Source organism: Xenopus laevis, chromosome 9_10S (genome assembly GCF_017654675.1).
Source record: "Xenopus laevis strain J_2021 chromosome 9_10S, Xenopus_laevis_v10.1, whole genome shotgun sequence".
Lineage (NCBI taxonomy): Eukaryota > Metazoa > Chordata > Amphibia > Anura > Pipidae > Xenopus > Xenopus laevis.
In genome coordinates this window covers 75,937,594-75,953,316 of record NC_054388.1, presented here as the reverse complement: position 1 = coordinate 75,953,316, position 15,723 = coordinate 75,937,594, and the positions used below count along the sequence as shown (strand labels likewise).

Genomic DNA, 15,723 nt, shown 5'->3' with positions numbered 1-15,723 from the left:
TGGAATGGCAGGAGTGTCGTTTGTGACATCATTGTTATATTTGGCAGGTCATTAATCATAGTTGCTTGGGGTATAATATAGGCAGCGATCTGGGGTACCTGGTGGGGATACAGACTGATCCCAAGAACAAGTGCTCCTAAAAAGATTTTGCCGTGTGGCCCAGACACTTGTGTTTATGCCACTGGTGCTGTATCTAATTATGTACTTCTTTATAATATATTTACATTTTAATAAGAATTGCAATAAACTGTGTGTGTTAGCCTTCAAAAGAGATTTTATCTCACTGATATTAAGTCAATAATCATTAAACATTTTATGACCTCGTTCTGTGAAAAAAAAAAGGAACAAAGTTACAGATTAATAATGATGGGAAAATGAAACCAGCAAGGTTTTATTGGTTGTGATAATCGTGTTCCTTAATAACATAACAGCTATCAGCGCTACCCACATGGCTGCTCGGTATTTTGTAATTACGCCAAAATCATCTTCAAACATAAGGAAGAAAACAGCGCCTGTTCTCTTTGAAGATTCTTGCAGGGAGCACATCAGAAGCTTTCAGACATTTGGCTCCTCGAAGTGGAGGTTATTAGTTAACAGTGGACACTGTAAATTATACATATTATCTTCAAGAAAATATTTGTATTAAAGGCTACAGTAGCTGAAAAATGTATAACTATAGCATGGACAAGATGTGCTTACTCCCACCTGCTTTTTCTAAAAAAATTATTACTGTACCGACAAAACACAGTTTTGTGTAAAATTGGTGCCAAAGACAAATCTGCAAATGTCAATGATGCCTCTAAGCTGTGCATTCTGGCGTGCACGGACACATTCTATCACCAGTGCAGACAACAAATTGTGCAGCATTCATATTATTAAATATTGGGATTTATCAAATCATCATTTCATATTGCTTCCTTAGCTGGGAAGTTTTTAACGTTACTCTGCTTCCTAGGGTTATGAACATACATTTATATTACCGTACTATGCTTTTTAAATATGTTAACATTATAAATTTATTAGTGTGTGTGACTGCTGTGCCTGTTCCCATACCAGCAACTCTTCTCTTCTTCACTTACCTGATTACTAACTCTTTCAGGTTCCTCTGGCACAGCCCTCATCCTAATATGCCTATAATGCATTGTATTTGACTAAATTATTTGTATTTATATAGCAATGACATATTCCACAGCGCTTTACCAAGCATATACACCATTCATATCAGCATGCCTGCTCCACTGCAGGATCCCACTGTACATACAGTACTAGGTATCCTATTGAACACAAAGTTCAATTTTCATGCTCACCATGTTTTTTTTTACCCACAAAGCAATATGTTTTCCCCAACATTTGCAGTTTAATTGCAAGTGCATAGAGAGGATTAAATGGAACATGTGTGAGACTGAAGTGGCCAGACCTATGGGGAGGTTAGTGCCATTAGGACTAGCTAGAAGATAGCAATGCTAAGTGAGTTCACTCAAGGGGGGAGATTCATTAAAGGGCGAAGTGGCTAACGCGAGCGTCCAATCTGCAGGGACATCAGCAATTCACTAACAGGCGCAAATGAAAATTCGCTAGCGAATGGGGCCGACGCTAGCGTTCAGCGTTCAACAAATTCAGTAAAGTGCGGATTTTACTGAATGTTACCTCTTTCGCCAGAGTTGACTTCGCCACCTCAGACCAGGCGAACTTCTATAATGAAGCTAGATCTACCTCAATCTTATGTCAATCACATCATATCCTGTCTGCTGAAAAGGCGTTAAAGTTTAAAAAACGCTGGCGACTTTTCCTTTTTTTAAGCAGGATTGGCTGCAAAAGTCCTAACTTGAACTTTTTTAGGCTTAACATTTTTCCCCAGACATTTGAGAACACATGGAACATATGGAGCATTCATTTTACAGTGGGCTCATGTGTAGGGCATTATATTAACTTTATTAAGGTTCCCTGGACATTTGTAATAAAAAGTGGTAATTTCAAGCATTTGCACCAACATCTCTAATAAAGCCATCAATACAACTTTAATGTACCCGCCCCAATTCAAATTGACCTAAGTGTAAGATCACTTGTGAATTTTCGCTAGGCACAAACAAATGCTAGTGAGCATGGCTACACTGTTGTCCTGACCAGGAGTGATTAGGTAGGGAGTAGAGCCCCTGAGTGATGGTACGATAGTATTAGGAAATTGGGTGTTTAGGTGTAGGTTGAGATAAAGAGGACCCATGGTGGAAGCTTGGGAAATCTACCTTCAGTCACAGCACATGAAGGGGGGGAAGGAGGATCCCTGGAACAGTTAATGCCACTCTTAAAAGATGTACTTGCACATGATTCAGTAAAAGAGGCAAGATGGATGTAATGACGCTTATAGCAACTACAGGTAAGGAGAGTGTTAGGATTCATGTACCTTTAATAAATTCCATCAATACATGCTACATTAGTGTCCATTTTGGTTCTACCTCACCTGCAGCTGCATTTGAAATTACCCTTTTTATCATTAAATGGTCATGTATGAAAAGGAGAAATGTGTCTAGATACAGTATATTTAAATTGTTTTCATTGTATTTTTTTTTTTTTACAAAAGCGTATGCTCTTTGTAGGTAGAGGTCTATTTTTAGTACCCCCCAAAATATTAATTTGTTGTAGTTTATATATGACATTCATCCATATAATACAATTATAAAGAAAAATAGAGATAAATGCTTTACATACCTGAAACATTTTGTGTTGTATACCCTTGATTAAACGGCAGCAATGTGAATTTAAATTTGGCAGCTTCACATCTCTATTATACTTCTGTACAAAGCATCATGCTGGTCAGTACACTGCACTGAATCTCCATAAAGCAATGTAGCAAACTGTAAGTTGTAACGGTTAGAGGCTTTTTTAACCAGTCTCTGCTTAGGTGTGAATGAATAATGGGCCCTATTGATGTAGTTAACTGAGAAAAATATGTGTGTTTCTAGGGTTTGACACTTTAATACATCAAAATGAATGTGTACAATACACCATTTGTGCTGTAGCTGAACATGCTTTGTCAGAATACAAATGGGGGGGGGGGATTGATAAAATGGTCAATCATGGTTGATGGATTAATCATTTAAAAGCATTTCCCTGGCTGTTCTGACATTCTATGGAAGTAAGTATTAAGACTGGTGCCTGTCTCAGGGAAGTATTAAATAGGCAGGACATGCCCATTCACCAGCTTTTAGCCTCCTGAGAATGTGAGAGCAGAATATAACTTCCTAATTGTGTATCAAATCAAGGACTGCAATTGTAATGATGCCCAGGAAGGTTGTTTAAAAGGTGTCTGTCTTCTCAAAGCATTTAAGCTATAACAAAACAATAATTTGACTTTCTAAACTTCATATAGCCTTTTTATTGAGACTAGAAAGTACAGGCAAAATGAATGCTAGTGACTCAATGGGGGGGGGGGGGTGTCATAAATTACTATGCAACAATGCCCTTACCAAAAAAGCAACTCATCACATACTTGCCTTGCTTTTATCAGTATAACTAAACTAGACAGAAGAAAGCCAATTGGTCATTGGGAGGCTACTGGAGTGGTGCCAGGTTTCAAATTTGCTTCTGTTGAGTAATGCCAGTCTCTGACCGGGTGCAAAGGGTTAACAGCAGATTTAGTACCAACTGGCAGTTAATCAGCCTGTGAAGCAACACCTAATTTGGCAGTGGGAAGCATCATGGTAATTTATGGAGTGTTCTCAAAATTCTGCAGTATAGAGGAGAGCATTCAAGTAGCAGTTACTGCTAGAAAAGTATTTTATTGACTACAAATCACACGACATGTTTCGGGCTTAGCCCTTTCTCAAGTGTGAATGGAGTGTTCTATTCTTGCCAATTTTCAATTGTCATTCATATTTTATAGGTTTTTTTTTTTAATAATTTTTTTTGTTCTGCCTTTTTCCAGTTTTCAAATGGGGCCCACAGCCAAAAAGCTATTGCTCCATAAAACTACAATTTTATTGGTCCTTTTAAAGAAACATTAAAATATGATTCTAAGCACCTTTCCAATATACATTTATTAATACACATTTATTAATATTAGGGATGCACCGAATCCACTATTTTGGATTCGGCCGAACCCCCAAATCCTTTGCGAAAGATAGGCCGAACACCAAACCAATCCGAAAACATTTTTTACTTCCTTGTTTTGTGACAAAAAGTCATAGAATTTCCCTCCCCACCCCTAATTAGGATTCGGATTCGGTTCAGCCGGGCAGAAGGATTGTTACTTTTTAAACAATGTTGCAAAAGACAGGTGTGTTAATCAGCTGCTTTGTCTTACATTGTTTCAACAGTCTGAGCCATCAGGGCAGAGAATAGAAAGGGACAGACAATGCCTTCAATATAAATACATATACAAATAACTTAAAACCCGTGTAAAAAATGTAATCAATGTATAGTGCAAAGTTGCTTAAAATTATATTTTCTTTTATTATGCAAAAAATGTTTTTGGGTTGACATTCCCTTAATAATTTATCTTTCTATTCATCCACCTCCTATCCATCTTCCATTCCCTCATTCATTCCACTGCTTGGTTGCTAGCTTAAATTGAACCCTAGCAATGAGCAGATTCCATACTGGAGAGTTGATACACAAAAAGCTAAATCAAACGAAAAATGAGCATTGGTTGCAAATTGTTACAGAATATCACTGCACCATACTAAGATTTAATTATATGGTGAACTACCCCTTTAAGGTAGGACAGATGCATAACAATCTCAATTAACACAAAGCCATTGCTGATTTAAATACAGTGAAACCTCAATTTTACATACCCTGAATTTAAGTTTAATTTAAACTGTTTTTCTGTGGTCCCATCGGCATGTAATGCATAATTACATTTTCACAGATTTTATACCATTTGTTTCTGGTCCCCTGGGGTCTACTGTAGTTTTTTGTCAAGTTTAGGGCTACAAAGCCATCTTTAAATATAGTGGAGATTTAAGAGATTTTTGCAACCCCTTCTATGTTTATCTTTTTATTTGTAGTTACTTTTCTCCATCCATAAAAATATTTCAACATAAACAAAACAATACTAAAGAAGGGATTCCCTGTCAAAGCAGGATGGCCATGGTACCCCAACTTCCAGAATCCTTCTACAGCAGAAATGCTGCAGATCAAGTACACTTTCTACGTTACATACGGGATACGTTTTAAGGTCCCCATAGATGCGACGATTCTTCTTGCCGAACGACCGATTTTAGGGAAGCCCGACCAATCCTTCGAAATTATCGTGCGGTTAGTGGTATTCGAACGATTGTACATCTTACGATTTTTCGGCCGACATCTGTCGGGAAATTGATCGGCCAGGTCAAAATATCTTTGTCGGTCCCAGTGCAATCTCTCTATGTTTGCAGGGCCAAGCAGGCAGCTCCCCTTTGTTTTCCTGGTAAATTGGTCTTTTTAGTTGATGGTAGATTCGTACGATCGTACGATCGTTCTGAGAAGATCGTGGTCTCACGATCAGGATCTGATCTTTTAAAAATCTCAACATCTATGGCCAGCTTAACACATGAAACTGGATCATCAAGAGAAGGACTTTGTACCACGTTATTAAATATGTGTAACTCTAGTAGCAGGGAGTTAAAATCTAGCTTGGTCATTATTCTCCCTTCCAATGTAATATTGTTGTGCCTTCTAGCCACAGATCAAATGGATTATTTATATGCAGTAATGCCTGGGGGTGAGTGGCTTAAGTACAATCCTTAGTGCACAGGGAAAGTTCTAACTGCATAGGGATGAGATCCCTGTCCCAAAGAGCTTCTAATCTAGTAGGAATGTGCAAAAGAAAACAACAAACAATCATTATATAGAAAATATTATACTATGTTACTGTAGATAGAATCTATATGACTTGCTCTTTAAAAAGGCAATGGAAATGACCTCTGAAACAGAAAATAAATGGCAACATCTGTTATGGGTTAGAGAAACGTTGCCGCCCCTAAAAAAAACAAATTCTATATATACATATATATTATAAGTCTGCCAATGGAAAAACTTCTATAGCCACAGAAAATAAAACTTTCTACCTTGGTCACAGGCTGGCCACAGAATCAGCAACTGACAACATCAAAACAAAAACAGTTGAGTAATTATAAGTCTCTGTTGAAGCACTAGAGTAATTTCATCAAGCATTTGCATGAGCTAAATAGACTGCCAGGAATAAATGGATTTGCTTTATGACCCAATCAATTAGCCATAGCTGAATATTATTAGAAACTGCAGTGTAAATAAATGTATGAAATTATGTTGTTACCCTTTCTCTTTCCATCCAAAGACAGTTCACATACATAGACGAAGCATACCTCCTATTGTAAAATATGGCAAAAATATTCAGAAAGTTTAAAAATACATAAAATAGGGTTGCTAGCAAGAATCACTGGGCTTACCCTGATTCATCTTTGAAGCCACACCCAAAATCTTTATTCAACAATCTTAACAGCGTTATTACATTGTTGACAGTAGCTACATAGAAATTGTTATTCTTAAACTGGATATCTGTATCTACACCTTCAATAAAGGATATCTTGTCCCTCTTAAATCACTTATGCTGGCAAGAAGCGATAAGGATTAAGGCTGCTGATCCTCACCTTCAACAAGATTTCATTAACAATTGGTCGTTATACTGGGACTTATTTGACTCTACTAACAAACTCTGTTCACTTGGACTGCTACATTTATAATTGTAGTTTGTAACTAATTTCAAAATGATTATTTACAATTGTGATGTGTTTGTTTTCACTTATATGTTCCGGCATATCCTTAATAATTTCTTTATTGCTCAAGTTTCAAGATTGGCCAAGCATGCATTCTTCAAACTCTATCTCTTTAATTTAAGACTGTGGATTCTTCCAGGTAGTCCTGCCCCCCCCCCCCCATGTGAACATAGGCTAACATAGCACTTCGGCAGGTTTAATTTGGCGAAGTATTGAAGTCAAAGTTTTTTTAAAGAGACAGTACTTCGATTATCGAATGGTCGAATATGCGAACGATTTTACTTCGAATCTAATTCAAAGTCATAGTATTTTATTCGATGGTCGAAGTATCCAAAAAATTACTTCAAATTTTTTACTTTGAAAATTCCCTCTAATTGACTTCGACCCTTGATAAATCTGCCCCCAAGAGTTGGGGATTTCTACAGTATACTAAAAGATTCTCTTCCTGTAACAAGCAGTTTGGTTTTATACAGGGGAATCATGTACTGTAACTATTAGCTCTGCCAATGCTTTCTCTTCAATTCACAAAGATAAAACATTTAACCTTGTTGCCTAAAACATTGCTCCACTGTCACCTGTGAAACATTACACAGGTATATATTTACAACCTAATTGGTTTTATTCATTGTTATTGCCACCTCCAAAGTAAATTCTAAATTACCCAGTAATTGGTGAAATTGTGGATGGGAAACATGGAAACCATGGGGTTAGTTGGCACTCCTATAAATACTCCCATAGATGTTTTGACAATTTTTTAAATTATATAAACTTTAATACTTCACTGTTTTCAAATACAGTTTGTTGAATGCACCGGAGTTCACCTGATTATAGTGGATGCTACTTTCTGTTCCATTTGCCATTATACACTACAGGTATTTGATCTATTATCCAGAATGATTTGGACCTGGAATTTTCCTGATAAGTTTGCGAAAATAAAAAATGAAAACATTAAATAAAGCCAAAAGAAGTGTTTTACCAAATATAGGTCCATGCAGCTTAGTTACTATCAATTACAAGGTAGTGTTCTATTATTGAAGAAACAATTTTTAAATGTTAAAAGCTATTTGCTTAAAATAGACTCTCTGGAAAATGGACTTCTGGTACTTAAGAGCTTTCTGGATAATGGGTTTCCAGATAAGGGATTCCATACCTGTAGTAAGAAAGTGCAAGGTAAGATACAGATTGGAAATACATCTTTCTATGGACAACGTAAGGCAAAAAAGGGGGAAAAAAGAGAGAGAAAAGTAAAGTATAGAAAGGGATTATCCTCCTTTCATGTAATGTACTTAAACATTGACTGTTTGCAATAATGGATTTTATATGGTCACCAAAACTATTTTCTGGGTTTACTTTCTACTGTTATTCATCATAAACTAGAAATGGAGCAGATGCATCATTTTGGATCTAACGAATAATTGTATTGCTATTTCCAGTTCAGATAACAATAATTATAGGATTACAGTATTTTGAAACAGTTGCAGTAGAAATGAAGTTGGGTCTCAATTATCCAAATTCAAAACTGAATTCATTTGCAAAACTAAAAAATATCTTAGCAATTCCTTTATCTCTATGTTTAAGGCATTTAAAGCAGAACAAAATCCTAAAGAAAATATAGCTGCATTTTCTATCATAAATAGTGATGGGCGAATTTGCGCCGTTTTGCTTCGCTGAAATATTCGCGAATTTTGCACGGCGGCGACGGCCATTTTTGACGCCAGCGTACGTTTTTTTTCGACGCCGCAAAATTTTTTCGGCGAATTTTCGCGGGCGTTTCGCAAATTTATTTGCAGGCGGCGAATCGCGCAAATTCGCCGCAATTTCACGTCTGGCGAATAAATTCGCCCATCACTAATCATAAACTTCCTATACAAGGTCTGATGTTTAGCAACCCTATAATAGTAAAGATCCATGTCTTCAAATTTGTCCACAGCAGCTCCCCAACTTGAGCTTAAAGGTCATCAGAAAGCAAGATTACATCTGTCCTGAGTTTATGCTACAGAGCTGATTATTAATGCAGAATATTATGTTTTCTATTCTTTATTGGAATAAATTACTAATTATTTTTGTTTTTTGCATTTTAGATCACATATAGAATGCATATGCAATGTTGGTCTTTAAGCTCAGGTAACATCAGCAAGGAACAAATTAGCTGTAATCAAAATCAAAATCAGTTGTAAAAAAGAGACGGAAGCTATTGGGCTATTGCTTTTTTTTAGGTAACAAGCTTGTCATACACTGTATTTCTTCTAAAGGAGGAATTCAACCTAAATAATTCAGTGCCTGCAAACCTTGGTGAAGAATACTGGTTATGCAAATTGCAGCTGTAATAATTGGACAATGGTAACGTGTTCAGAATTGTGAGATTGTTAAAGGAACAGTTCAGTGTGAAAATAAAAACTGGGTAAATAGATAGGCTGTGAAAAATAAAAAATATTTCTAATATAGTTAGTTAGCCAAAAATGTAATGTATAAAGGCTGGAGTGAACAGAAGTCTAATAAAACACCCAGAATCCAACTTCCTGCTTTTCAGCTCTATAACTCTGAGTTAGTCAGTGACTTGAAGGGGGGCCACATGGTACATTTCTCTTCAGTGAGTTTGTAATTGATCCTCAGCATTCAGCTCAGATTCAAAAGCAACAGATATGACCCATGTGGCCCCCCCTTAAGTCTCTAATTGGTTACTGCCTGGTAACCAGGGTAACCAGTCAGTGTAAACCAAGAGAGCTGAAAAGCAGGAAGTAGAGTCCTGACTGACTTGTTATACATCAAATCACTTCAGCCTTTATACATTACATATTTGGCTAACTAACTATATTAGAAACATTTTTTATTTTGCACAGTCTATCTATTTACCCAGTTTTAATTTTACACTGAACAATTCCTTTAAGACCCTTCCACCCCAGAGAATATGAGAATGTAACAATCAGATTGTTATTTGTAACACTTATCTTTATGTATATATAACGTTTAACTTTTAATTTAAGGTCATAATTTTACCTACTAAGCTCACTAACCTTTTTTTAATGTTGAAATGGAGTTTGAGAAAGCTTTTAAACTGTAGCAGATATGGACTAGAGGTGGTAGTTGCTGGGTAAAAATAACACATGATGCTACTAATAGGGTAAAAAGAAAATTATAGTAAAAAGTGGCACCCTACTGTTACTGAGACCTGATATACAATTTGGTTAGTCTGTTCATACCACTTACCTGCTGAGACAAACATCAAACTTTTGTTTCAACTGCTGTAAGTCCCTGGCTATTTAGGATATATTAATCCAAGCCATGAATTGTAACAATATGTAATTGTCTTCCTTCTGATTTTTGTACAGGAACAATGTTGATATGCATAAAACTGATATTTCAGAAATGTACTAATCTTTATGTAAAATAGTTATTTTGATTTCTTTGAATATTAATCACTGATTTGATTTATAATACAATGTGATGCTCTGGAAGTATCTGATAATTTCACTTTAAAAGCACAGATAATACTTAGTCAAATTAAATAAATTAGACAGAACCTGGAAAGTCCTGAAGAGCCATTTGAGGTGTTTTGGGATCAGCCAAAAAGCTATCAAATATCATGTAAGTCTCTCCAGTGAAACCGTGACCATAAACCTCATCTCTCACTTGAACTTCTGTTGCAATTGACTGAGCTAAAGTGAGTCATAAAGATACACTCTAAGGGAATCAATTACCCAGATACATGGGAGCAAACAATCAACTGATGTCGGTGATGGCCAATCCACTCTGGTCACGTGGTACAACATGAAAAATCATCAAGGCACACTTGCAGCCCACCGTGTTGCAGGATTCATGTAGACCAGTGTATAAGTAAAAAATACAAATTTATTTAGGTAGAAGATGAGCTTCTGAGGAAGTGACTAGCACAGTCCCTAAGACATGCTCGGCCTTGCCTGCTTCATCTTTTTGTTACTTGTGTAATGATTGTATTAGATTACCTAAATAAATTTGATGTTTTACTGGTCTACATGAATCCTGCAACACGGTGGGCTGCAAGTGTGCCTTGACGATTTTTCATGTTGTACCACGTGACCAGAGTGGATTGGCCATCACCGACATCAGTTGATTCTTATGTAAATATGTAATGGGAATTGTATGATTAGATCCAATTTAAATTGGTGATACATTAAAGAGCCCTCTCCATGGTTTCGTTTTTAAAATATGTTTTTTTAAATCTGTATTAAACAGCTGATGCAAGTGAATAGTTGAATTTTTCTCTCCCTCCCAACTCCTGAATTGTTCACAACTAATGCAAACTCATCCTTGATTTATATGCCTTATAAGCAGGCAGCTTAAACAGAAATTGCATGAACGGGAAATCCAGATTTAATTGCATGGTTTGATAGAAATATATAAAATCTGAGATATGGCAGGTTTGTTCTCTGTGATATTTTTACTAAATACTTTAATGTGCATTGTCTTATGTTTATACAAAATAAAAGTCTGTGTAATGAATTTCGTACTTCAATATATTGAACAACATGGAGCCTGGACGAATGGCCCAAATTGCTTATAAATAGTCATATGCTGTCATATACTTACCCCAACAGCACATTTTAGTTTTTTAATTTCTCAGACTGTTTTAACATAAACAAGTAACACTGCTTTGAAATAAAAATAGCATATAGAACAGAAGTTTTTGTGACCAATATGTGCCTGGCTTTTTTGTGCTATGGGCTCTACAATGACAGCATTTGTACCAGTTACAGCAATATTTTTGCAGTGCAGAATTTAAAATGACTGGATTTGTGAGGGGACAGGTGCTCTACTTTCATTCTGAGCACTCTGGGACAAAGAATGGATCAGTGATGAAGTCATTGCATGCTCAATCTGTATTCTGGGTTCAGTAACTGGTGACAAATGTTATACCAGTTTCTTCTGGCCTTGGGCAAGACAGTCTCCTTAGACTTAGGTAGCACAATTAACTAGTAGACTGTGAGGGCCAGATTTATTGAACATCAACGGTGATGGATCTAATTAGGAGCCCTATATTAAAAATAATAATGCAGGAAACCAAGAGGCAGTTTAGATTAGTTTGTTACAGTATTTTATTGGGGAATGACTTTCACATCCTGTGTAAGGCTATAGTAAAATGGAGTGGCATCTTTTCTCCTGCGCTATAAGCTTTACCATAAAATTGAGACTCAAGACACCCAGGTGTGGGCCCTCGCAACAGTGTGGAAGCAGGGAGTTGTTGAACACACACACATTAGTGATGTGCGGGTCGGGCTTTTCCTGACCTGCACCCGCCCTCCCACCACCGCGCCTGCCCGAGCCTGCCCGAGCCAGACTGTGTAACCAGTTTATATTTTATTATACTCACCTAGTGGCTAAGCCTGGAAACTCATGGGGTCATACTCCGATGTAGGAAGTGGAGCCTAACTCCCATATAAACTAAGGGGCCCTTCAGTGGCCAAACTTTAGGGGATTGCACTATAAATGGGGAATCTCTTTTTCAGTCCCCTACACCTTCTATTAACTATATTCCTTTAATAAAGCTTACAAGAATCCATCATCCACTTTCTGTCCCTCAAGTACTAATACCTCGCTTTTAGCTTCCCTTCAGTTGTGCATTACATACAGTATGTCCCTGCAAGCTTTTTATTCCACACCCCTTCCTCACAATAAACAAAGCAGCACAGTTCATTTCAGAACAGTTCATTTCAGAATAAACTTCCAGCCAGTTAATTCAGTTTCATAAAACCCTTCTTCCTAATAGTCCCTACCTCATGGAACATTTTGACTCTATTAGTGATGGGCGAATTTGCGGCGTTTCGCTTCGTCGAAAAATTAGCGAATTTCGCGCGAAATTCACGAATGGCGAAAAATTCACGAAACGGCGCCGGCGTCTCATTTTTGACGCCGGCGTCCATTTTTTCGGAAAAAATGTTTTTGACGCTGGCAAATTTTTGCTGCGAATTTTCGCGGGCGTTTCGCGAATTTATTTGCTGGCGGCGAATCGCACAAATTCGCCGCGAATTCGCGCCTGGCGAATAAATTCGCCCATCACTAGACTCTATATCAGATGTAGTCCCTTTTTATAAAAATGTCCTACAGAAAGCACTTCAGTAACACGCATGAAAATGGTTCATACCATGAATCACTGTTTCCTTTCAGTCTCTGGAATCAGGTATGTCTGTGCAAAAACTTATATTTATTTATTATATTTTTTATATCTTGTATTGCTATTTTTTATATCTGTTATTGTTCCATTAATGAAAATGAAATATTTTGATTACATATTAATTAGACAGCATGCAGTTGTATGCTATATTAATTATAACCACAGAGCACAGATAGCAAGGAATGGAAATATTAATATAAAGATTTACATGAACTTTTAACCTGATATCTTGACAAAGATAAACTCCTCAAACTAGATGTTTCAAACCTGATAACTAGTAAGGTGGCATAATCAATTCATTCCATGCCTGAATGGTCTCTCACTTGCCTTGTCACTTGAGGCTAATGTCATTGTACAATTAGTTGCCCAAATCATAGCTATGTTTAAGGTCTCATGTACTTATTAGTGCTGGGCTGGAAAAAGTAGATGGCAGTTTACCCTTCTTACCACCTTTATGAAATGCATAGCTGAAGCAGGCAGGAGGCATTGTTCAAATGGAAAGGAGCTGCTGTGAAGAACAGCCATATTTAAGTAGGATAACATATTTCAGTATCTTTACTATATATAGAGAATAAAAAATACCATTATGTAACAACTGTCAGTCTGACTACATACAGCTGCCAGCATCACATGAATCATTGTAAAATAGTTACCTTGTCCAAGCAAAGCTACCAAAATGCTTGCATGGGATGCCATGACATGACTGTACATAAAATTATATTAACCATATTTATACACATTTTTTAGAGATACTGCACTTTTGATTAATATTTCTATTAATAAAAATTGTAGAATTTTACCATATTTTTTGGCATAACATATTATTTTAATATCTGTGTTTTTAAACAACATTATATTTCTTATAATCTTATAAGTATTTCCAGGTAAGATAGCTATAGCTAAATATGCAGCTTATTTGTGAGCTTTATTGCTTTTGTCATTTACAATTACACTTTCCCCAAATTTATATTAATAACATAATGTGAAAGAACAATAGAACAATTTCTAAGCCTGTGGCTTTTCAAATTATCCCTTTTATGCAAAGTTGGCAATGAGCTAATGATTTTCTGGAATAAGTCTGCCTCAATGTTAGAACAGAAATATATACTGGTGTTCAGATTAATAAAGCACTGTAACATAGAGTGGATCAACAGTTTCAACAATTTCATCAACATAATTTGCGTTTCAAGAAATGTCACAAGTAATATTCTCCCATTCGGTCATGTTCATAAACTGTGGCTTACAAACATAGTGTGCATTCTCTTTATCATTATATTTTCTTCTTCCAGGGTGGCTGCATGAGTTTTCCAAACGATTGGGATTACCATTCACTCCAGTAGAGAAAATTCTCTCAACCAATAGCAACATCCACTCCAATGGCAGCCATGTTGGGAACCAGTCAGTGTTTGAATTAATTGGTGGACCATCCCTTCGGAGTTCTTACATCACCTCACTGTATTTTGCAGTTAGCAGTCTGACTAGTGTGGGCTTTGGGAACGTATCTGCCAATACTGATGCAGAAAAGATATTCTCTATTTGCACTATGATGATTGGAGGTGAGTCAGAATGCATATTTAGAGCTTACAATCCAGAAACAACTCTCATGATGGGAAACATGCTCTGTGGTGTACACTTTGTATATTTAAACCATATATTTATATATATATATCTATATATAGATATAGATATATATATATATATATATATATATATATATATATATATATATAGATAGATATATATATATATATAGATATATATAGATATATATAGATATAGATATATATTGTCTGCTATTCTGTTCAGTGCCTGTAATTGGTAGACTATTTATCATAGGCATAAAGCTATTCCCTCCCAGTTGAGAGACTGCAGGGGTTCATTGTGCTGATTCTCAGAGGATATCAGCCCAGTCACAGTGTGTATCAGTCTTGTACAATTTTTTTTTTTTTTAAATTCCATTGTCTAAAACATAAACGCTTAGATGTGACATTATATAAGAGCATGGAGCAAATCTTATCTCCTGCTATATAATGTCAGTGGCTGGAAGCGCTTTGTGAAAGTTGGTAAATGATGTATCTGTATATGTATTAGATCATCCAACAGGTCATCTGTCCACTAGAAGCATACATTTTTAACTTAGTCTTTAAATTTAGCTCACACGTTTAATTCGAATTGTAACTATAAATTATAGGTTTTGTCATCTGACTCATGGAAAAACATTGTTTCTGCTCCACATCTTACTCAGAGTTTACTCTTTATTTAGCACTCATGCATGCGGTGGTGTTTGGTAATGTCACTGCCATCATTCAGAGGATGTACTCCCGAAGATCTCTGTACCATACTCGTACCAAAGACCTCAAGGATTTTATCCGTGTACACCGAATGCCCAAGCAACTTAAGCAAAGGATGCTAGAATGTTTCCAGACCACATGGTCAGTCAACAATGGCATTGATGCTAATGAGGTAGGAAAGAGTTTTATGGCACATTTGAAAATAAATTAGGACTACCAGGATCAGAAAATTCTTTTCTTGCATAATTTTCCAATGATATGGAGCCCAAAGCAGTGCTTAAGACCTTGTCTGGTATTTGCCACTGGTATTTGGGCCACTACAATAGAAATTAAAATAAAACATGATGCAGAGGGTATATTTTGTCTCTCATAAGAGAAATATTATTACTACAAACATTACTCCATGTGACAGACTGGATTGCAAAATTGTCAGGCAGCATCTAGTTTCAAGCATAAAAAAATTGTTGCCTTTTTAAATCCCTAATAAAATAACACCCTGGCCATGCAGTGCAGTTATGGGTGCCAGTTATCAGCTATATTGAAACTACTG

General features: G+C 36.3%; 1 protein-coding gene across 1 annotated transcript in view; it reads left to right on the top strand.

The window, feature by feature from the left end:
- The window catches only part of LOC108702284 (potassium voltage-gated channel subfamily H member 8), a 210,339-nt gene that overhangs the window by 164,598 nt on the left and 30,018 nt on the right, over nucleotides 1-15,723 (top strand). Inside the window, exons 8-9 of the mRNA XM_041578382.1 lie at nucleotides 14,172-14,438; nucleotides 15,146-15,345. Coding sequence (XP_041434316.1) covers nucleotides 14,172-14,438; nucleotides 15,146-15,345 — 467 coding nt within the window. The remainder of the gene's footprint in view (nucleotides 1-14,171; nucleotides 14,439-15,145; nucleotides 15,346-15,723) is intronic.